The sequence below is a fragment of the Xiphophorus couchianus genome, chromosome 16, assembly GCF_001444195.1.
Source record: "Xiphophorus couchianus chromosome 16, X_couchianus-1.0, whole genome shotgun sequence".
Lineage (NCBI taxonomy): Eukaryota > Metazoa > Chordata > Actinopteri > Cyprinodontiformes > Poeciliidae > Xiphophorus > Xiphophorus couchianus.
The window spans coordinates 19,632,657-19,654,243 of record NC_040243.1 but is presented as its reverse complement, the minus strand read 5'-3'; the positions used below and the strand labels follow the sequence as shown (position 1 = coordinate 19,654,243).

The following is a 21,587-nucleotide window of genomic DNA, read 5'->3' as shown; positions in this document are numbered from 1 at the left end:
CAGCTTTTCTGCTGCATCTGCCACGTCGTCCTTGTAGTTTTGTTCCCGGATTATTTGCATCATCCTGCCGGTTTGGGAAACAATAAAGTGAGCGTTAAACTTGAGCTCCATTAAGGCTTTCTCAAGCCCTACGATTGTTTTCATCCTTTGAACAAATCAGCGCAGGACTGTTTAATTATTGCCTGAAACCTGCGGTGAATGCCCGTCCTGGGCTTGCCGCAACAGGTTCTTTTAGACTCAACGGTGCGTTTGTCAGATCTTCTATGGAGGGTGTGACTGTGTGAAACAGGCCCTGCCTGTCAGCTGGAAACATTGAAAGACATGGAGGGGAAACAACAAAATAAAGAGAGAGAGAAAAAAAAAACCCCCCGCACAAATCTGATGAAGAAGGCTGAAACAAAGTTGAAGCATTTTTAAGTGTATTCATAATTCATATACATATTGACAGGTTTCTAATACAGCATGGTTTCGATAGTGTAACTGTCTTTCAGTTTGACCTTTTTTTTCGTTTGTTTGTTTTGTACAAGAATAACAATAAAAAGTAATAAAGACAACACCATGTATGACTCACTTTGAAATCTGATGGCAATGGATTTTGGATCTTCCGCTTCATTTGCCGCTGCTTCACTGAAGTGGGAAACCTCTCTCGAACGTACTTGGTTCAGGCTCACTTTGACCAGGACAGAAACGGCCGGTCGCGTGGCAACGCGCGTCCAAAAGCTTCGGGTTCCGTCTCGACTTCGAACGTTTCGCCAGCGTACGAGGAAAAAGCTCCCCGTTTCGTCCTTCATGTGTCCTCCCGGTTAGAGACGGCAAGCAAAGCCTCAGTCCATAGTGTTATCTCATCCTCTTACAAGTCTCTCTCTCTTTGCACATTATGAATGTTCTGTTCTTGAAAAATAAGACTGTCCATCTGATTTTTTTTTTTTTTCTTTCTCTTTTTAATGAATACTATCTGTACCGTAAAAACCCCTGTGATGAAAAATAAGAACACTTTTCAAAAAGGACCAAAAAAATGGAATCAAAGACCCAGATATCGGCATTTCCCCCCCCCCCCACCTCCAGTCCCACGCACGCGCACACACATCGCTCACTCATTCACAACTTGGGTTCATTTTTCTTTCTTTTTCTTAAAGGCAACAGATGTCCATTCTCCAAGGCAATAATGTCTTTGTGGCAATCTCGACCCTGACATTCCAGACATCAGACGCTCGGGTTTTTCCTTCTCCAGGAAAAGCGACAGAAAAGTATAAAAAAATAAAAATTCCAACTCGCGTGTTGATTGAATATAAAGCGGCATACATCCATTCTGTTGTCATAAGTAAATACTGACGAGGATACAAAATAATGAGGATTAAAGTAATAACTGCGATCATCCTAATACCATAACATAAAAACACTAAACTGGTAAAATGACACCAACTCTCCCAGAACATCGGTTTTTTTTTGTTTGTTTGTTTGTTTGGGTTTCGACACCCAACTTGCTCCCGCTACATCTCTTCAAAGCAAACAAAAGGATAAAAAAAGGTAAATGATGATGCAGAAAATGATAAGCAAGAGTTTAACGCTTTATGTTGTCTGGAAAATCAAAGAGAGCCTAGAGAAGAAGCTTGTCTCTTTTTGTTCTTTGCAGCGAAATCCCTCCGTCAGTCTCGACGTCTCATTTCGTCCCCGCTTCGATCGCTGTAGTTTGTCGGGGGTTTTTTAACGGTTGTGTTTTTGTTTTTTTTTCTCAGCTAAGTTCCTCTGTGTTGTTTAGGCTTTTGAGTAAAGAGCGATGATTCTGGTAAAAATGGTTTGCTTTCTCCGTTGTCCTGTAAATGTAAGTAATGCAGATTCAGTTTGAGAAATTGTACATTCCCTTTAGTCGTTCTCCTCGACGAATCCCCGTCCGGTCTCTTCACATTTTCCCCCACCGAGGCCTACTGTCCAAGGTACCTGTGAAGAGAAACAATAATTATCAATCACAACATTTCTATACAGTGCCTTCCAAAAGTATTCGCACACATGTTGCCATGCTACAAAAACAAATCTGAACATATTCTATTGGGAACTTGTGTAAAAGACGGCGTAATTATGAGGTGGGAAGACATTTAACTATACAATTTGTGCATAAGACTATATAGTAGTGGTGTTCTTTCCTCAACTCAAGAGGGCCAAAAAACCAGGTTGGCATGATCTGTGTGATGTCATCAACAATCAACAACATTCATAAATGACTGAGAAACTAAATCTGTTGAATAAGTGCTCAATATGAACCCAAACAAATAATATATCACTCAGCTAAATTACTAAATATGTGTAGGAGGATGCTCTCTGGATAAATAAGTACTCCTTCTAGGTTAGAAATGCCAACATTAGGCATGAGGTTTTATTTCTTAAAATCTTTTAAACAACATATGTTTGGTTTCCTTCACATTCGGAGCCAGCTTTACGTCAAACATTAATCGCTGCGGCAGCTTAAAGTGAGTCAGAAGCTCATTAACAGCCCGCCTCACACTGGTGTGAAGCACGGTGTCATCTGCATAAAGACGCACTTCAGGAGAATTCATTCCTCCTAAAGTTATTGATAAAATTAGAATTTGAAAATCTTCCATCTGCTTAACAACACCCAAACATGGCAGTAAAACATTTCTGCTCCCTGTCCGATGCATTGTTAATGTCACTGTTAGAGTAGATTCACATCAATCAAGTATTGTTTCATTTGATTTTACATTTTCAGAATCTCAGCATGAACTAAACCCAATTAAACCCTTCAATTGAATCAAACGGTGCTCTTAGTAATAAGTGTCCGAATGAGTTTGTGGAATTAGAACCATCGCTCTCAGGACGGAAAACTATAATAATAATTTTTAAAAAACTTGATTTCTACTTTATTCAGAAATAAAAAGTTAGCCATTTGTTACAGAAAAAGAAAAACGCGCCTTTAACTGCTGGTACATCCTGACATCTGATCCCTAGACAGACAGATGAAAGCTCAAAGAAAATATCTAAACTATTTTAAACAGAATTTACTTTTTTTTTAGGTTGTGGATGGGGAGCACAGAAAAAAAAAGGGCTGGGAAACACTTGTTTAGATCAAAGAAAATTCAGGTTGATGTCAAAAGTGCAACAGTTAAAATCTACTCCTGAATCCAACTGGGACTCATGGCAAGACTTTAAAAGAAAATAGATTTTCGACAGATGTTTTCCACTGAACGTAACTGAGCTTGAGATCTACCGTACATAAAAAGGAATAGGCAAACATTTCCATCTTTAGAAAGCTGAGAGATACAACCGACTGCCTTGAGGGAACTGCTCACCAAAAACTACGTAACCCTTCCCCTTCCAGTTCACAAATATGCACCACTCTCTGCTGGTCTATCACCTATAATCAGAATTCATTAAAGTTTGTGGCTGTTGCATGATGTGAAAACATTCAATGAGGAATGAATACTTCAAACTTTCAGAGGTAAAACTGAAAGAAACAAAAAGGGATGCGCCCCGATGACAAAGCCTGAGCTGTACATCGGCTTCATAAAACCTACGTCAACAGACAGAAATATGAGCTATACTATATGTGGATTGGTTTCCATGGAGACTGGTTGGTTTGAATGTGAGGGGGAGGAAGTGACAGCGAGCGACAGGAGTACCGTTACAAAGGTGAGGGGAGCAGAAGAATGAATGGAGTGTGGCTCGTGCAGCAATGAGCTAAATGACATAGTTTGGGAGGATGAGGTATGAATGCACCGATCCACTTTTTTCACTTCCGATACCAATACAGATATCTGATGTTCAGTATCGGCTGAAACTAATCCGATACAGAAAAACAGTGCTGAATTGACAAAAGACGTATTTTTCTTTTTAAACAGACAGAAATGCCCTGAATTCACTACTTTATTTGCTAACTCTGCACCAGTACAGCACATTTAAATACACCAATTGCTTCAGAAGTTTGGTCAAACATGTAAAAACAAAAGAACTTTAATTTGTTCAGTCAGTCCAACTAGGAGCAGAGCAACCAGTGTAAACTGAATAAAGAAACTGATAAACTGGCTGACTACCGTGGTCAAACATTCAAACAACAAACTGCAACAAACCTTCTTTCAAATGGTTCAGAAAGTGCAATTGGGAATAGGAATAAGAATTGCTCAGAGCACAAAGCGTTCAACAGATCTGCCCTTGTGGATCAGGCACATTGTCACCAATACCCAATCTAAAATTTGTTTCAATATCAGCCCAGTAACAACCAGTATGAACCAGTCTAAGATAATGAAAAAAACTGGCAATAATGAGGTAATATTGCCAGATTTATTGGCACCCTGGAAAAAGATGTCTTTGAAGCTTGAAAGAAAAAAATCTCTCTCTCTTTTCCAACAAATATGGGAGCATGCTGTGTACTTTAGCCACATGACGTGTGAAAATCTGCGATTTTATGATCAGATTTCCCAACCGTTTGAAGAGAAACAGGCCAACAACATCAGAACTCTTCCACCATGATCAACACTAGGCATGAGGAGATTTCCACATTTTTGGATTGTTTATTAAAAAGCTCAATTACCAAACCACAGAGTTCCACTCGAACTCCCCATGTTTATGTTTGTGACGGAAAACGATTTTTTCTCGTAATACACTCATCTGATTGGTATTTAGATATCATCCGATCGTTACTATGGAGATGTGGTGACTCCAAGATGCCCCTTTGGAGGTTTCTTTCACTGCCGTACATTCCTCACTCTGCATGGCGATGAGATAAACATCCAAGTGGTCGCTGGTTAAAGAAATGAGTCTCTGTGTCACGTCATGTCTGTACCCCAGAGCAACAGGAAGTCATGAGTTCCTAATCAGAAGTTACATGATTTTAAAGGCATTATTACACATAACAAATGTGCAGAACAAGATTTTCTTAATTTTGGGTTTTCTTACCCGTTGAATGAATGTATTCAAATTAAAGGTTGGATGAAAGCAAAAAACTGTTTTGTTTATTCAGACTTAGGAAGGTGAATTTCTTTTTACTTTCCAAGTTTCAGGAAAAATAATTGTTTCCTCGGGTTTCTGTCTTTCTGTCAGATGACCCTACTGTGACTGTGATAGTCACAGTAGGGTCCTAAGAAGGCTAGTTAACCTGCTAAGGTCGTGGTTCTGCACACACACTCACAAACTCTAACTAACACACTAAAAGTCCAAAAGACTCACCGAAAACTTTCCTAGTAAAATCCAAAACGTCACTGCGCTCTTCCCGTTTCCAAAACTCTCTCCAGAGCCCTTCTCTCACCACGTCCGTCACTCTACCGTGCCAGCATACTGACAAAAACTTTTTCATTGGTTGTTGTAGAAATGTGGTGCATTTGAGAAAATCGAAAACAAATTGGTGTCATATTGCATTCAAGCACTTAAAATTATGGCGAAAATGATTGATCCCAAATCTGGTTTTATTTGGAAGTAAATAAAAAACAAAACCAATATAAAAACACTACTTTCATAAAGTTTAAAGTCTGTGCTGTCCAACCAAGTTGAAATGAACACTTGGCATGCTGCCATTTTGGTTGCAGTAGCCTTTTGAATGCATCACGTCACGCCCGCCCCAGCGAGCGGACATCGACATTAGAGGGCTAAGCTGCGCCTTTAAATGCAAAAATCTGAGAAAACAGAGAATTTATCATTTTAAATACAACTTATTGGAGATGAATAACTTTCTGTTTAGGTTTAGATCTGAGCCACGTTCTGCGATTTAATAAAAATCTTTTTTTAAATCTGGTACCAAGTCAGTGTTGACTTACAGCTCCCCAAATCCGGCTCCTCCTTCTCCCAGTTTCCCTCAGCCTCTCTCTGACTGCTCCACATACACTGGCTTGGCTGGCCGGATGCTCTGGGTAAACTGGATTAATGGGGAGAAAAAAAAAAGAAAAGGTCGCAACAGTTTTCCACGTGTGGGAATATTCTAATAAACGGTGAACAAGGCAGAGAAAAACGAACCTCTCCTTCTTTACCTTGTGCTTCGGACACCTCAGCGAGAAGTTATCTTCATTCAGAGAACAGTCTGAGTAAAAGACAAAGGGATGCCAAAAATGAATGGGGAAAAAAACCCCCCAAAAAAACAATGGTGCTGAAAGAAACAACAGACTTGGCTGTATGAATTTCATGCACCTCCTCACCTGCTTCAATAGCACACAGGTAGTGGTAGCGGAGCGTGCAGCCTTTACTGTAGCAGCCCAGCGTCGAGCCAACTATCTCGCAGAACGAGCAGCTCTGGTGAATAAATAATAATCTTAAAACTGGCAAGTGACCAACAGCTTTTAACAAAGCTCATACTAGATATAAAATTAGGGTTGCTATAAATATGCTTTATTACTTTTCCAGCCTGAAGTTTTGACATTTGCCATTAGTTCTAAATAGGGGCGCACCGACTGCAGTTTTACGGCCGATCACAATCTTTAAAACATCTGATTTGCCAATACCGTTTTTTTTTGTTGTTGTTGTTTAAAAAGTTGCTAAATATAGTGGCACATTCGCTACATTGGGAACAGAGGGGTGACTATTGTTAACCATCCGGGTCCATCAGTCAGTCCTCGCTCATGGCAGAGCACAAGAGGACAGTGGCTGATTTTCAGACATTCGAGGAGGGAGCAAAGATTGATGGATGAGATCGGTTTCACATGTAAAATTGGTCGACCACCAAAATTAAGGAAATCGGGGCCACTTCTTTGGCCAGACAATTTATCGGTGCACCCCTAATTCTATTAACACTTTCAGAGTAAAAAACATTTACCATAGTGGAGTTTTATGATCTGTATGTCCCAAAAATCTTCTACAACAAATCTGGTCTATTTTAACACCTATAACATTTATAGAAGCAGGCAGTGGTTTTCATATATAGAAGTAAAATAATAAATAAATAAAAAACGAGTTTCAGCTATTTTTCTTGCAGTGTCTGGAGATAATTTCTAAACAAAAAACAAAAATGTCTCATTAAGTTGTAAAAGTATCTCTCTCCTAATCATTTAATATTGATTGCACAATAGTAGCACTAGTAAACCTCTCTCATGGACTTTTCAATTTTCCTTTGCTTCTCTTAATGAGTTTTTCTATAATCTACATCAGATTGTGGATTTTTTTTTAGAATAGGCTAAAGTAATAAAAAACAATGGTGCCGAAGGAAACAACAGACTGGCTGTAATTCATGCACCTCCTCACCTGCTTCAATAGTAGGTGAGGTAGTGGTAAGTAGTGGTGTGCTATTGAAGCAGCACACCACTACCTGGCAGTGTAGTCCCTGTAATAATAACTGTAATCATTTTCATCCCTGAAAATAATTACAGGGATCTTCATGTCTGGTATTCACACCAGAAAATGCAGATTCTTTAAACTACTGTTTGTAAATTGATTCTTTTACTTATCTATTTTTTTTTGTTTCTGTTAACACACACACTTTTAAATACATATATATATACACACAGTACAGCCCAAAGGTTTGGACACACCTTTTAATTCAATGAGTTTCCTTTATTTTCATGACTATTGACATTGTAGATTCACACCGAAGGCATCAAAACTATGAATAACACATGTGGAAATATGCACTAAACAAAAAAAGTGTAAAACAACAGAAAATAGCCCTTATATTCTAGTTTCTTCAAAGTAGCAACCTTTTGCTGTGATTACTGCTTTGCACACACTCTGCATTTTCTTGATGAGCTTCAAGAGGTCGTCACCTGAAATGGTTTTCACTTCATAGGTCAACCTGCCCTGTCAGGTTAATAAGTGGGATTTCTTGCCTTATAAATAGTCATGAAAATAAAGAAAACCCATTGAATTAGAAAGGTGTGTCCAAACTTTTGGTCTGTACTGTGTATATATATATATATATACACTGTGTCACTGATTTGTTTATTTGGAATTTAAATTACTTTTTTTAATTATTATTATTTCAATTTACCTAGAGGCCAAAAATGTAGTACAAAAAACATAAAAAATCCAATATTGACCCATCTACAAAAGCAAAACGATTGACTTGGACATAAACCTACCTTTCAAGAGGAAAAACAAAGAGAAAAAGATACAATTTAGATACAAGTTTGACTAAAATATTATTGTATATTTTATTTTTTGTTCTTTCCTTCATCTACCTATGATGATGTCATTGTTATGAAGCATTTTGGTCACTTGAGATTGTTGTAAATGTCCCATAAGTAAACTTTGACTTAACTTGTGGCATACAGTAAAAGGGACAAATACAGCTGATACTCACAGTTTCTCTGGCTCCATCTAGTGCCTCCTGCAGGCCGTACAGTCTCCCATTGACGAGGTACACTCCACTTGTCCATGCTATACATCCTTCATGCACCCACAGCTCCTCTGGGTCCATGGGCATCTGTGGCAGCTGTGCGAGTTGTGCCAAGGGCCCCAGGGAGTCCAAGGCAGGCGGAGGGGGCTGAAAAGGCAGGGAAGCCTTACTGTTGGATGGAACCATCCGAGGGGAGTCCTCGCTGGACTTGTGTCGCCTTTTAAAGCGGGGATGTGAGGTCAGCTTTCTGTGCTGAGGTCGCTGCTGAGTGTCGTCTGTCAGCTGCTGCTGCGGCTGCTGCTTCTGTGCCTGTTGCTGCTGCTGGTCGCCTTCAAGGTCTGGCTCTCTTTTAAGCTCAGGGATAGGTCGCAGATCAGGGCTTTTCTCCCAGGCTAAAGGTGTTTTGTTGCTGAGCTTTCCGGGCATATACATCATCATCATCATCTCCTCTGTTGGGGCTGTGAAGGCAGTTCTCTCTGCTGGGTTTGAGCAGAAATTGTCGTTCTCAGATGAGGGGATGTTGAACTGAGCGAGCCGTGTTGGTGTGACTTGAAGTGTACTCAAAGCGTTCATGTCTAAATTTGGTCCAGTTTTGTTTGGGCCTGTAGAGGGCTGACACTGTCTGATCTGGGGCTGGTTCTTGGGGAGCTTTGCGGCGTATTCAGCCGGATAGTATGGCCCGTAGAGATCTCCAAGATGTTTGTAGTTTGCCCATTTCTGGCACAGACAGCACAGCAGGCGCCCGGAGTGATTGGTTTCTGTGATCACAGACCCTGTAACGACATAGCCAGATGAAGGAAGTGCTTTGCCTGACTGAAGTGTGGTTTCCACCTCATCCGTCTCCCTTTTCTCCAACTCTCTGTCTCTCCGAGATAACTGGGAGGAAAGCGCTGAGGTCAGGAGCGAATCAATTCCAACACCTCCTGCTTTTCCTCCCGCTGCACTGCGCTCTCCTCTCATTTTGTCGTCCTCGGCGTTAACAATAGTGCACACAGCTCCGATCTCAGGTATTTTTTTCTCCACATGGATGTGAGGAATAAACAGGCCTTTTCTATTTGGATCTGGGCAACCTCTGTTTGTGCTGAAACTCCCCGTTGCCCCCAAAGGTGCATCTGGCTCATCTTTAGATATGGGTGGTGCCGCAGGTACCGGTGCTCTCCTCCTCCTCCTCTGCCGCCCCCTCACCTCCAGCGCCTCGCCGTCGACTTTCACGCCTCTGCGTCTGCATCGCACCTGTTTTGCCTCAGTCTCTGGCTGCGTGTCCTCACTCTCGACGTCAGCTTTCACCACTTGGGTCAGAACAGGGGGGGCTATTGGGGGAGTGTTTGTGTTTTCTGACAGAGTGGGTATGGTAGGGGTTGATGTGCTGCTGGGAGTTTGTGTTGCTGGTGGGGTGGAGGCAGGTGCTGGGGTTGGAGGGGGTGGAGTGGTTGGAAGTGGGGGAACACTTAGAGCTGTGCTCTGTGGTTGGATTTGAGCCTGGGCCTGCACCGGGACTTGGGTTTGAGCCCGTTTTTGCTTATTCACGCTTCCAACGGGCCTGCCCTTCTTCTTGCCAGATGGGAAATAGCCCTTGGGCACAACATTCTCCAATGGCTTTGAGTCTGTCGGCGACAGACTGGACCTTCCAGAGGACATCTGATGTTGTCTGTTCAGCATGTGGCCTTGGTGGGGCGGGGTGGTCCCGTAGTAGTCGCTGCCAGGGTAATCCTCAAATCCCATGCCAGATTCTTGGAGTTTCTGTCGAAGGAGGTTAGCAGCAGATTGCTCTCCCCTTCGAGTCTCAAGCTGCTGGTATGTGTTTGTAAAATGCTGAATGTCCGACAGGGCAGATGAAGACGGAGGCGGAGAACCCTGGACCGGGCGGGGAAGAGGTGGGGGAGGAGGTAATGGGCCGAGCAAAGCAAAGTCTTCCTTATCACCTGATGCAGACGCCACGGTGGCCCCTAAACCGAAGTTAAAGTCTTGCTGCTTGACTTGAGATGATTGATGGGATTCACATGGGAAGGAAGATGTGGGTAAAAGCCCGGTTTCATCAACTCCTCTAAATGGAATCATGTTGTTTAATGAATGACTTTCATCCATGTAACTATCCTCTCCTCCTGCAACCCTGGGGAAATTTGCCAAGTCTTGATCCTGTGACTCATTAAACGCTGGGATGTCTGAGTGCAGGAAACCAGGGTAATGATTTGACTCATCATCGGTAGGGGCTGCTGGCTTTTTAATATTTGGGGTAATTTTCTGCACTATTGCCTCCAGTTTCAAGCCTCGTCCTTTTCTGGCAGCCAAAACCTTGGTGTTACCACCTGAAGGAGACAGCGGTTGTAGGAAGCTGTTCTCACCTGGCTGTGGGGAGGAGAGCCGAGGACATGGCACCTCTGTGGTGGATGAGTCATCGTCGTTGTGATGGCTGGGCTCAGACTGAGCTCCAGGGGAGTGATGAGAGTTTGTAGCGACTCTCTGCTGAGGTGAGTCCTGGAGCAGTCTTTTTGCAGGAATGGGAGATATGAAAGACCGAACCCTTCTTCTTAAAATCAGGGGATTTGTGTCTCCGGAACCTCCGGTTTTTGTTGGACGCTGTGGCTGAGTGGTGCTTGTGTCTGAAGGAGGCTTAGAGGAGATGGATGGGGAAGGTGGACAGGCATGTTTGGCCTCGTCTGTAGCTCCTCTGGATTCCTCGGATTTGACAGCATTGTGGCTGTGAGTCAGTTGTGTCGGAACGTGACTGTGTGAAGCTAGAGGAGGAGGGCCAGGAAGAGGAGGAGGTTGGGCCCTATAGTAGGCGTCTCCCTCCATCATCCGAGCGCCCTCTCTCCTAGGATGTGTAGACTCCCATATTTTCATATCATGGTAAGGATTTTGATGATGCACTGACTGCGTTTTGCTCGTGTGTTCAACTTGGATGTCAGCCAGTGGGATTAATCGCTGTCTCTGCTCTGACTGGTTAACCTTGTGTCTCCCAGGAGAAGATCCATGCTGCATCATCATCATATCCTTCGGAGGCCTGTTTATGGCTTTTACCCACTCACTAATGTCGTGAGGAGGGTGTGGGGGGCCACGTGTATGCGGATACATTTGAAGTTTACTGGTGGATTGAGACTGAGGAGGTAAATGGTGAAAGGGATGGTGAGAGGAAAACTGCAGATTACTCCGTGACATCACGTTATCTTCTCTTGAGTCTCCATATTGGTACGGAAATGTACCACTGCTGCCGGACGAAAGATCGACTCCATGAAGATATGAGTGATGCCTTGTTGGTGAGGTCAAAGCAGTCATGCTCACAGGGTGTGAGGGCATGGGGGTTATATCGACAGTGCCACGCCTGTACGGGTCAGCACTTACCCCACTTGACAAATGAGGAGGTTTAGAATGATACTCCGCCTCAGATTGACTGCCATTATTCTCATTTTGTGAATTTCCAGACTCTTTGTGCACCATTTCCATTTTCACTTGCTTTTCTATAACATCCTTTTTACTGAGATCACTTGGTGCAGCTGGAGAAGAAAATGGTTGTTGGATCACCGAGGCTGCACTCTGACTTTTCTCCCGTTCCTTTTCTTTCCCCCCCTCCCTTTCTCGCTCTGGTGTGCTACGTCGGTTCGGCGACACGTCGCAGATGACGGATCGCCGTTCCGACGGGGCTAATGTGGATCCTGATTTCTGGGGCTCGGTTTGAGAAGTGAGAGTTAACGGTTCCGGCTCTTGCAAAAGGAGCTCTTGTACATTAGATAATGTTTTTCTCTGCGGCATAGAGAAGTCAGATAAGTTGATGTGTTTAGCTGGGGACTGCTGGGAATCTACAGTCTGTGCTAAATGGCTCTGGGACACACCCATGTCAGGTTTTTCAGCATTTTGAATAATCTTAGCATTAGAGACCTCTGACTTTACTAAGGACTGAGTATCTGTGGCAAAATCCGGATCACTTCCATGTTTCCGATTTGTGGTCTTTACAATTTGAGCCGAGTAAGACAAACCCTCAGTGATGTCAAGTGAATGTCTAGATGGAAACTGCTGTGGGGCTTGATGACGTGCAGGGAACGTCTGCTCCTGTCTACTATAGCGTCTGTCTAAATTGTAACCCTGAAGAACTTCTTGCAGGAGACTTGGGAATTGCTGCATCTGTGAGTTCTCATCCTGAGCTTTAGACCCCACCCCATGACTTCTCTTCACTAGCATCTCAACCCCAGAACTGGACCCATCTTTTGGATGCACATGACTGTAACCGACCTGCGAGAGCTGGTATCCAAAGAATCTGGGGTTTGTTTCCATTACAGAGCCTGTGCCGGCCCTCACTCTGTTTTTTATCGACAAATCTGAGCCATATGTTGATTCTGGGTAGCTGTATTTATGCGAAGCAGTTTGGGGAGGATTCGGAGACCTCCCACTGTTTGACTTTTGATGATGGGACGAATACAGACTAAGATCTACACCTTCCTCCCCATTATGGCTGCTTGCCTCTTTTAAATAAGAGAGTGGCATTCTCTCTTCCACACAATTGTCTTGGGGATGCTTACTTTTGTCAGTGTGACTTGAAACAATCACACCAACGCTACTGATGCTTTGCTGTTCCTCTAATGCCTGTTTTTCTTCCTCCTTGTTAATGTGCGACTTGGACTCTGAGTGCAACATGCTTTTCTTTTCCTGGCCATTTTTTGCACTCACTCCTCCATCTTGTTGCATTTGGCTGCTGACCTTCTGTGTTTTCTCAGCTGCTGCTTCACTTTCCTTTTTAATTTCTCCACCTCTATGGTCATTATATGCCAAACCAGTTTCTGAGACACAATTCTGTGTTGTGGCAGGAGGAATATTGGAAGAGGAGGAGGGGGATGAGGAAACTGGTGGTGCTGAATGTAAAGTTAGACTACCTTCAGAGGATAGAGATGCTGCTGATGAAGGAATGTTAATTTCTTTTGTTTTAGTTTCTGCTGCTTCTTTTGACTGTGATTCGAGGACGAGTATTTTAACATTACATGTCTGTCCAGGTTGCGTTTGGGTTGGATTATAGCTCGTAACTTCAGACCCAGAGCTCGCACCACTCACCTGCCTTGCTCTCCCCCGCTCCCTCTCAGCCAGCTGCTCCTCTGGCTCCACTTTGGTCCCAGACGGCGCTCCAACAGGTAGCAGAGTTGAGTCTTCCTCTGCCCCGTCACCAGCTCTGACGTCTTTGACTGTGCTGCCGCTCGAGGCTGCACTTAAATTCCGGCTCCTGGGTTGCGATGGGGGCACGCAGTGCGCCGCGTGTGGCGCTTGCCCGCCGTCTCTCTTCTTGTGCGAGAACACCGTGTCAGTGAGGAGCATGTGCTGTACTGTGTTCGGTAAATTGGCTACTTGGGAGCTCAAGGCATTGAGACTGTTCAGGCCGGCATCCTGCATTCTGTCAAGAGAGGAAGTGGAATAAACAGAGGAGCCTTCCTCTCGGGATCCCTGGCTCATTTTATTTCGACCCACTGGAGGTAGGCTGCTCCCCCCAACTGCGCTCAGGCTGTGAGCTTTGTGGCTGCCACTGCTGCCGCAACTACTGACGCTGCTATTTGAGTTGGGTGTGGGACTCAACTGAGGTGCGGTCTGCAGTAGCCTACTGTGGCCAGGGCCGCTACGGGTGCTCGACATGGGAGGGCCGTGATTTGAGGCATTCCCAAGTGCCTCAGAAACCCCCATTAGAGGGGAAGGAGAAGAGCTACAGCTGGGGGAATGAACTGCAGAGGCAGCAGGGGAGGGGTTTGATATCGGGCTAAAGTTTTGGTTCATTTGAGTTTGCTGCGCATTAGAATGCATAGGGGATTTGGCTATTTCTTGGGAGGATGGCTGAGCTATACTTGGGTTGGAGGTTTGATGATGTTTTGCAAAAATGCTGCCTGCAGGCAGACCCTGGTGAGGCATTTTCAGAGATCCGTCATAACCAACCCCTAAACTGTGCTGCGAGTTTCTGTGCTGTAGTGTGGCTTGCTTATGAAGTGAATGAGACTGTGGGAGATATCCAGAATAATTCGAAGCTGGATAGCTCTGCTGAACATTCTCCACAGGGCCCACGTTATTAGCAGTGCCTGTACTAGAGACTGAATTGGAGCTAGTGTTGACACTTGGGGAACTGTTGACTTTAGGATCAAAGCTGCTGTTTGCAGCTCCATCCAGATATCTCTGCAGAGGTGGGCTGTACATTCCAGATGACCCTGTGGATGCTCCCCCCTGTGGAGAGTAATGGTACTGTGGGGTCATCCTGTGCCCGGAGTGTGGGTAGTTTCTTTGCTGCTGTGCCTGGTGGACAGGAGGAAAGCTCTGCCCATGTTGGCGCTGTTGCATTTGAGAGCCTGGAACTGACTGCATCACAGGGTTCTGATTCATATTGTACTGATGGGAAGGAGAGAAGGCTCCAGCAGCGCCCCCTGAACCGGCACTAGAGCCATAATCCACTGGGTATGGCGACATCAGGCCAGACGATGTAACAGAACTGGATCCAGGATGTCGATACTGGTGAGGTATATGTCCATCGATACCGGGGTACCCAAAACTTCCCCCATAGCCCATCCCTCCCCTCCTATGTCTGTCTTTTCCACCCATTGAAAAATAAAACTCCATAGCCTCCTTCCTGTAGGGGTTGTTATTGTTACCGGCGTGGACGTTACCCTGTGTTGGCGGAAGCTCCAAAGCTCCTCTGTTCCTCACGCCGAACGCAAGCATGTGGCTGGCTTGGCTCGGATGGTGGTGGCCTCTGTGAATGCTCTGCTGCTGCATCCCGACGTAATCTTCCATCATCCTCGGAGAGATCTGGGGCTCCACTGGCTGAGGGGGATACGGCGGTCCGCCCACGCTCCTCCCGCTGAATCCAGGAGGGATTGAGGGTGGAGCCGGGCTGTTGGAGAAATTCTGCATTTTTTCCCCCCGAATTCAGATTTAAAAAAGGAAAAAAATCTGTGAGTGTAAATAGAAGGGAATGCTTCAGACTGAAAAACTGGCAGGCTTATGGCAGTAACCATGAAGAGAGTCAACAGCCTGGCAGGAAAACAAGAAATTGTAAAAACTATACATTTATATCACAGATATCAAAATCTCCTCCTCTGGGGTTATTTGTGGAACTCTTTGTAGTTTTATCAGTGACCAGTAAACCCCAAAAAACAGTTCAGCGTGACTGTTGATTGTTTGCTAATCTCCAAAGTTTTCAGGAGATATGCAGAGATGCATTAGTTCATTTCCAAAAAGCAAAATTCGTTTGGCACAGTGAAAGAAATATCATGGACTTCCACATGGCCAGCAGGGATTTTCTTCATACGGATAAACTCCACAGACGTTCCAATCCAAAGGTAAAAATTCAGAAACAAAAGTCTCAAAAGACACACGCAAGTTGCTCTGTTGCAGTGATCCTTTAGCTCCTTCTTGTGTGCGACTGTCTGTGGATTTGACTCACACCTGTGTGACACAAAACCCACCCGGAGAGAATCAAGAAGTCTAAACAGTGATCCTCATTAATCATTCCAAAAAGCAAAGTCTCCATGGATAGTCTAGTCAGCTGTTGGGTGCCAGATGAAATTATTTTTACACTCATTTGACCGGTTGATGCATTTGGTCCCTTTTGCGGTACTCTTTTTTTTGGGGTGTGTGTTCAGACTCCTCTGAACTCCTCAGACTTCTCTGAAGGCGGCCGTGCTCTCCCGGCCGCCTTCAGCATTCAATTTGCTGTTCTTTGTCAACCGTCATTTAACCTCAAATAGTTCCACGGCAACAGTTTTCCAAAACAGGGTAATCCATTTATTCCACCTCAGATTCCATCAATTCCAGTTTGGGTTATCTGTAAATCCACACACAATACGGCATTCAGGTTTCCATCAGATGTTGGCCTGGAAAACAAATGAAAAAAGAAACGTCAAAGGACTAAGGAAGTGTAACATTCTTAATTTTCAATTAAACAGAACTTGAGGAATATTCTAATATGCATTATAAAACAAGAGATTTTAGCTATCACTTTGATCATTTTTATCCGATTCAGATTTTGGGACTTCGTTGAGTTCTGACCTGCTGATTCTGAACCATAACACATAAGGTGTTGTTCACTCACTGATAAGAGTTTTGCTATTGTAATTCACCAGAAAACGTGTGAAATCAACAATTAACCCAATTTTTGCATAAAAACATCAGTCCCAGACCTTTATCTGACATGTAACAACAATCACCCAATTGTTCAGGGAATTTTAGCCAATTCCAATCTCTGGCCAAAAGGTTTGAGCGTCTCCACAGGTATCAATAATGCATTTAATAAACAATTTATTTATATTCATATTTTATGATTTTTTAGCCCTCCTGAACTTGGGATGTTTATTTTATTGCTGAAGCTTTACCTATTTAATATAAACAATCAAATATACCTAAAGATGTTGCTACTACACTGCCGTATAATTTCAGCTCAATAACAGGACGCAGTGTTTACTGAAGCAACAATGATATGAGCGTTACCACATGGCACTTATATTACCCATTCAAGTCATTACTGGATTTTAATTTAATATGAGCACTGCATTAAATTCCTGCTCGTATTTTAATATGCACTGTGAGAGCGTTGCATCTGTTCTTGCTTTAACAATGCATGCTCTCGCCGTCTCCTGTGGCCTATAGCAAACAGATTTGTTGGAAGAAAAAAATAAAATACAATTTTTAAAAAGCTGGGGATTCATTTTAGCCGACAGAGTAAAACACTCGCTTTTATTATGTAAACAAATAACCTTGTGAAAGATCCGAGACAAACTAAAGTCCTTATCACATGTCCAATACTGGGACTTGTTTTGGGAGATAGCTAGAGGCAGGATCGCACCAGCTTTCATGGGGGGGCGGGGTCAGTATCTTTAATTGCCATTTGTGAGGACAGGCCTCTTTATCTGCTTCAACTGCATTGTAAAAGTGTTAGTAGTCCCCCAATACAACTGCGCGTGGCTTCTGAAACAAAGGCCACTCTGTAACGAGTGTGCTGCTGAATGCAAAGCATGTGGTAAAACAGGGCCAGGAAGGGCTGCAAGCCCGAGCGACAACAGCCAATCAATCAGAGCGGCGCTGCGGCTTGGACCGCTTCGTTTTGATTACGTTTGATTTCGGAGCGCAAATCTGAAGGACAGCAGTTCTGGAGGAGTTATTCATTGATCACAACATCCAGGGTTTATACTAATTCGTTCAAACCCCGTGTTGAAACTACATAGCTTTTCAAACTTAAAAGTTTTCACTTCATTTTGGGCAAAACCTTCAAAAACAAGAAACTGGCGTATGACTGACGACTGGATGGATGGACGGACTGATGGGGGAAGGGATGGCCAATGAATAGAAGGACGGATGGATAACAAAAAAAATGGACAGAACTGATGGATGGATGTTTATTATATACATAAAAATGGTTGAGAAACAACTTGATGGATGGCAAACTAATAGATAAATGGCAGCAGGATGAACTCAAATTTATGGCTAAAAAACCCCAGATAACAGATGAATGTATAGATGCGTGGATATTGAACAGGGGATAAATAATAAACATATGGGTGTGGATGGATGATCAACTGAAAAAAGGGGAGAATCGTTTGATGATGATGGATAATTAAATCAAGTGCATTTCTTAGAACAATCTATTTTTGTACCTTTATGTGTCAAATAAGGCAATGGAACATGCAACAAACTGCACTTTCCCCTTCCCCCATTTTCTGTTCCCGTTTTCCCAAATTTAAAAAAATTGGATGACAATCAAATCGTAGCCATGTATTCCCCTTCCTGTTCAGGAACCCTAAACATCTCGTTGTGTACTACCAGGCAGCAGCATTTCCAACCCACAAAACAGTGCAGCAGCAATAAATAAATAAAATAAAAAAAATGTAAAAAATCTGTCTCAGTGCAGCCTGTCAGCCAGTCAATCATCAGCAGAGCTGCCTAATTGATGCAAGCAGACGCAGTGTTATTGCAGAGAATGAGCCAGCGTTAGCTCTGGTTTGTTTGTAAGGTTTGTCATACTGCCATCAATACCACATTGGGGGGCTTCTTGCACTGCAGATGCAGCGGCTACACATTAGCCGGCAGCAAAGAATACGCATTACAATTAGCTTTGTAGTGCTGCTGCCTCTTTTAGCCTTGTCAGGTTAGCCCTAGCTAAAACACCTCAGATATCTCCAATTAAATATGCGAGCTAGCCACGTAAACTGTGAGCTAGCTAAGATGGAACCACTCGATAGCATCTCTGAGTCGGTCGGTTTGTGTTTATTGCGTTGTTACAAAGGCCACTGCACACAAAACGTATAGTTAAAGCAGGCTAAAAAGGAGCAGCTACTGAGAGGTGATTAGGTGCAGATGTTACTCCCTCGGAAATCACCAGAGCCTCTCAGTAAATGGGTTAGCTAGCAGCAGAAATAACGTCTCCCAACAGGAGACCTGCCGTGACTACTGCGTTACAAAAAAAACAAAACAACACTGCCGTCTCGCAGTCTGACTTTTAGTTGTTTTTTTGTTGTTTTTTTCCCCCTAAATAAACACAGCAAACGTTCCCCGGAGGAGAGGAGAGGCAGGTCAGCCGGAGAGACGGGGCTAGCTAACACTCTGAAGGCATACCTGGAAACGCAGCAACACAAGGCCCCTCGAAGAGTGAAAGGCTGTTTTGTGACAATCCCGCTGCTGTGGCAGGAAACCCCAGCCTAGAGTCGACCGCTCCGCCGCTTTCCCCCCGCAGCCTTCCGAGCCCAGACTACCCCGAACCAAGCGGCGGCGGCGGCGGCGGCGACGTCGGGGGCCCCGTCACGACACCCAGAACCCGGGCCTTTTCTTCTTCTCTTTCCTTTTGTCCTTACACCTCCAGAAATGATGAGAGCGGAGCACAATCGGGGTGCCTGTGGGTCCCGTAACCAGCGAGGTCCATACACCCCCGCCCCCTCCCTGCTCTTGTTCCCCTCTCTCTCCCCCTCCGTTCACACACCGCTGAGGTGCTTCCACCTATGTCCAACTAAAATGAAACGCATCGCTTTCTCTTCCCTCAAGCCTCCTTCAACGCGCGCAGACTGTCCAGACGTGCTTTCCCGTCACTGGAAATGCACTTCCATTCCTCCATCAGCAGCTCCAGATATTCGCTTTCCTGTTTTTCTTCTTCTTCTTCTTCTTCTTGCAACAGAAAGACCGCCTTGAAAATGCATACACACTCATATTCCTGCACACCCCCCTCCCTCATCTGTCTCCATCACATCCCTCCACCTCCCCTCCTTTCTGTGAAGCTTTGGCTTTTTCATCGATCTTGGCGTATTTCTGCCACACAATCTAAAGATTATATCAGTGCTTACAGATGGATTTAAAAAATTTTTTTTTTTGCATAAGCATGCTCTGCTTCTTTGTTCATATTTCATGTCAAGTGAAAGTGAATTAGCCTGATGAAGGCACCAGGGTACAAAGGCAATATGGAGAGGAGTCAGGACTGAACGCAATAAAAGAAGGTTATGTCTGTAATGAGCAGGGCAACAGATGGAAGAACGTTTGTGAGGGAGAAATACGGTTCACTGGTTTGAGGTTCTAAAGATAGCAAAAAATAAAATCTAACACGTTTTTAGAGACGATAAAAAGAAAAAAGGAATGGATTTCCGCTGACACGTTTCATGTAGAAAGCTAACAGAAGAAGAAGAAGAAAGAATATGCCTGACTCTGCTTTGTATTTGAGTCGATGGCATCACGAGAGGCGCAAGAGAATGGAGCTGATCAGCTGATGCTTGTAAATATTATAGCAGATGAGAATCTGACAGATTTCAACTGCTTAAAAGCTTTCGGGTTTCATTGGAGCTAACCCTGCTCGTCTGACCCAGAGTTTGGCTCTGATGGACCACAAGTAGAGAGATATTGGGTATAATTGACAATAACCATTGACTGACTGGTCTCAAATCCAAAAATCAAATAAAGAATGAGTTTAGACAGTAGGATTTCACAAAATACAATATGCAGTAGTAAAAAAGCACCTGGGCCATCCCACAATTATCCCACAAATCCTGCTCAGCGCTACAGTATGCAACTTAGACAAAATAATGTTTTTTACATATTTGTTCAAAGTCGTGAGCGCTCCTGGTCAGAAACAACCAATCAGAGCCAGGAGGAAGGTCTTCGCTAGCGCTGCTTAATGTGCAAATGTCAGAGAAACAACTTACTGGCTAGTTAGCATCAATGGCCATGCTAATTAGCCTTAGCATTCAATGCAGGCTAGTGTTGTGACGAACTAGCTGTAGTCACTACAGAGAAAAAGGGGGAGGGTCTTAGCAGAGTGAATTTAAAAATATATATCAAGGTAGTAGCTTTAAGTTTGCAAGCCTCATTTACATCAGCGGATGTAAAAGGTTTGTTTACTCAAATCGAAGGAAACTTTTAAGACATGTATTAACTCCCCAGTCCACTGCCACTGCCACAGCGGAGGCACAACAAACAGACACCTTTCTCCTGGTTCAATTTATTGTGTTGTCTCTAGCCTGGCTTATCTGCACTCACACAGGGCCCGCGAGCGAGGCACAGTCTCCAGCCAACGTAATGATGTGCCCTATGGCCCCCCCAATCCGCGGTGCTGCACTTTTAATACACTGCAGTGTGTCATACATGCAGCCTCTTACAGCCACAACACGCATCCATACGTGGAACTGGCATATGGATGAAAGGCGGACTCCATCTTTTTACTCACAAACAGTTGGCGCCCGCCGTCCGCATTCAGCCAAACACTTAACCCGTCAATCACGGACTAACATCTTCCCGGTTCCCAACCAACAGTTCAATACATTTCATTCCCTTGCAGATGCACGTCTATTTCTACCATAGTTGCCATAGCAACTGCATCACAGCGCCTTAACGGAGGATAATTTTTACGCTGCCTTTTATTTTTCATTGACGATTTCACGCAGGCTCCCTTTTCCTCTTTGTCGGCGCAAGCAAACCCATCGCGAGCGGCTCGTGGTAGCCACAACAACAACAAAAAATAAATACATTTTTTTTAAAAAATGTCGACGGGAGGGAGCAGAGGGGGCCAGATGAAGAGGGCCGCGATACTCAGGGCCAACAGGCCAGGCAGCCAGGCCTGTCCAATCAACAGGAACGCCTGCTGAGAAACACTCAGACTCTCTCCCTCACAGGCAAGGTCAGAAAATCTTCCACAGAGGAAGCTCGAAGCGCACAGATGTGGGGGAAAAAGCAGCCAGTTTAGAGACCATAAGGTTTAAAACATCTAGCGAATACAAAAAAGAAATAGACACGGAGAACACACAGGAGAGTGAAAACTGCATTACAGCTCCCGTCAAAAGGAAATAAGTCAGGAATTTTGAGGTGAGGTAAGAAGCAGTTAACATACAGTAGACGA

At 44.1% G+C, this 21,587-nt stretch overlaps 1 protein-coding gene across 4 annotated transcripts; it reads right to left on the bottom strand.

Moving 5' to 3' along the window:
* Positions 1 to 402: 402 nt before the first annotated feature.
* On the bottom strand, positions 403 to 19,404 carry tcf20 (transcription factor 20). 4 transcript variants are annotated; one of them, XM_028042382.1, is made up of 6 exons: positions 18,830 to 19,404; positions 8,228 to 16,095; positions 6,135 to 6,228; positions 5,970 to 6,019; positions 5,760 to 5,857; positions 403 to 1,939 (listed from the first exon to the last, which is right to left on the bottom strand). In XM_028042382.1, the coding sequence occupies exons 2-5, from the start codon at positions 15,131 to 15,133 to the stop codon at positions 5,798 to 5,800; spliced, it is 7,110 nt and encodes a 2,369-aa protein (XP_027898183.1). In that variant the 5' UTR covers positions 15,134 to 16,095; positions 18,830 to 19,404; the 3' UTR covers positions 403 to 1,939; positions 5,760 to 5,797. The 4 variants fall into 4 exon arrangements, with proteins under 4 accessions (XP_027898183.1, XP_027898182.1, XP_027898181.1 ...); XM_028042381.1 differs by having other exon boundaries at positions 403 to 1,938; positions 5,956 to 6,019; positions 18,830 to 19,403; XM_028042380.1 differs by lacking the exon at positions 403 to 1,939 and adding an exon at positions 2,384 to 4,750 and having other exon boundaries at positions 5,956 to 6,019.
* Positions 19,405 to 21,587: the final 2,183 nt, after the last annotated feature.

Coding starts and splice junctions, on each gene's coding strand:
- tcf20 (XM_028042380.1), bottom strand. CDS start 15,133: ATGCAGAATTTCTCCAACAGCCCGGCTCCACCCTCAATCCCTCCTGGA. Junction 6,020..6,134: donor CCTGTGTGCTATTGAAGCAG/GTGAGGAGGTGC, acceptor TCTTTTACTCAG/ACTGTTCTCTGAATGAAGAT. Junction 5,858..5,955: donor CACAAGGTAAAGAAGGAGAG/GTTCGTTTTTCT, acceptor CCATTAATCCAG/TTTACCCAGAGCATCCGGCC.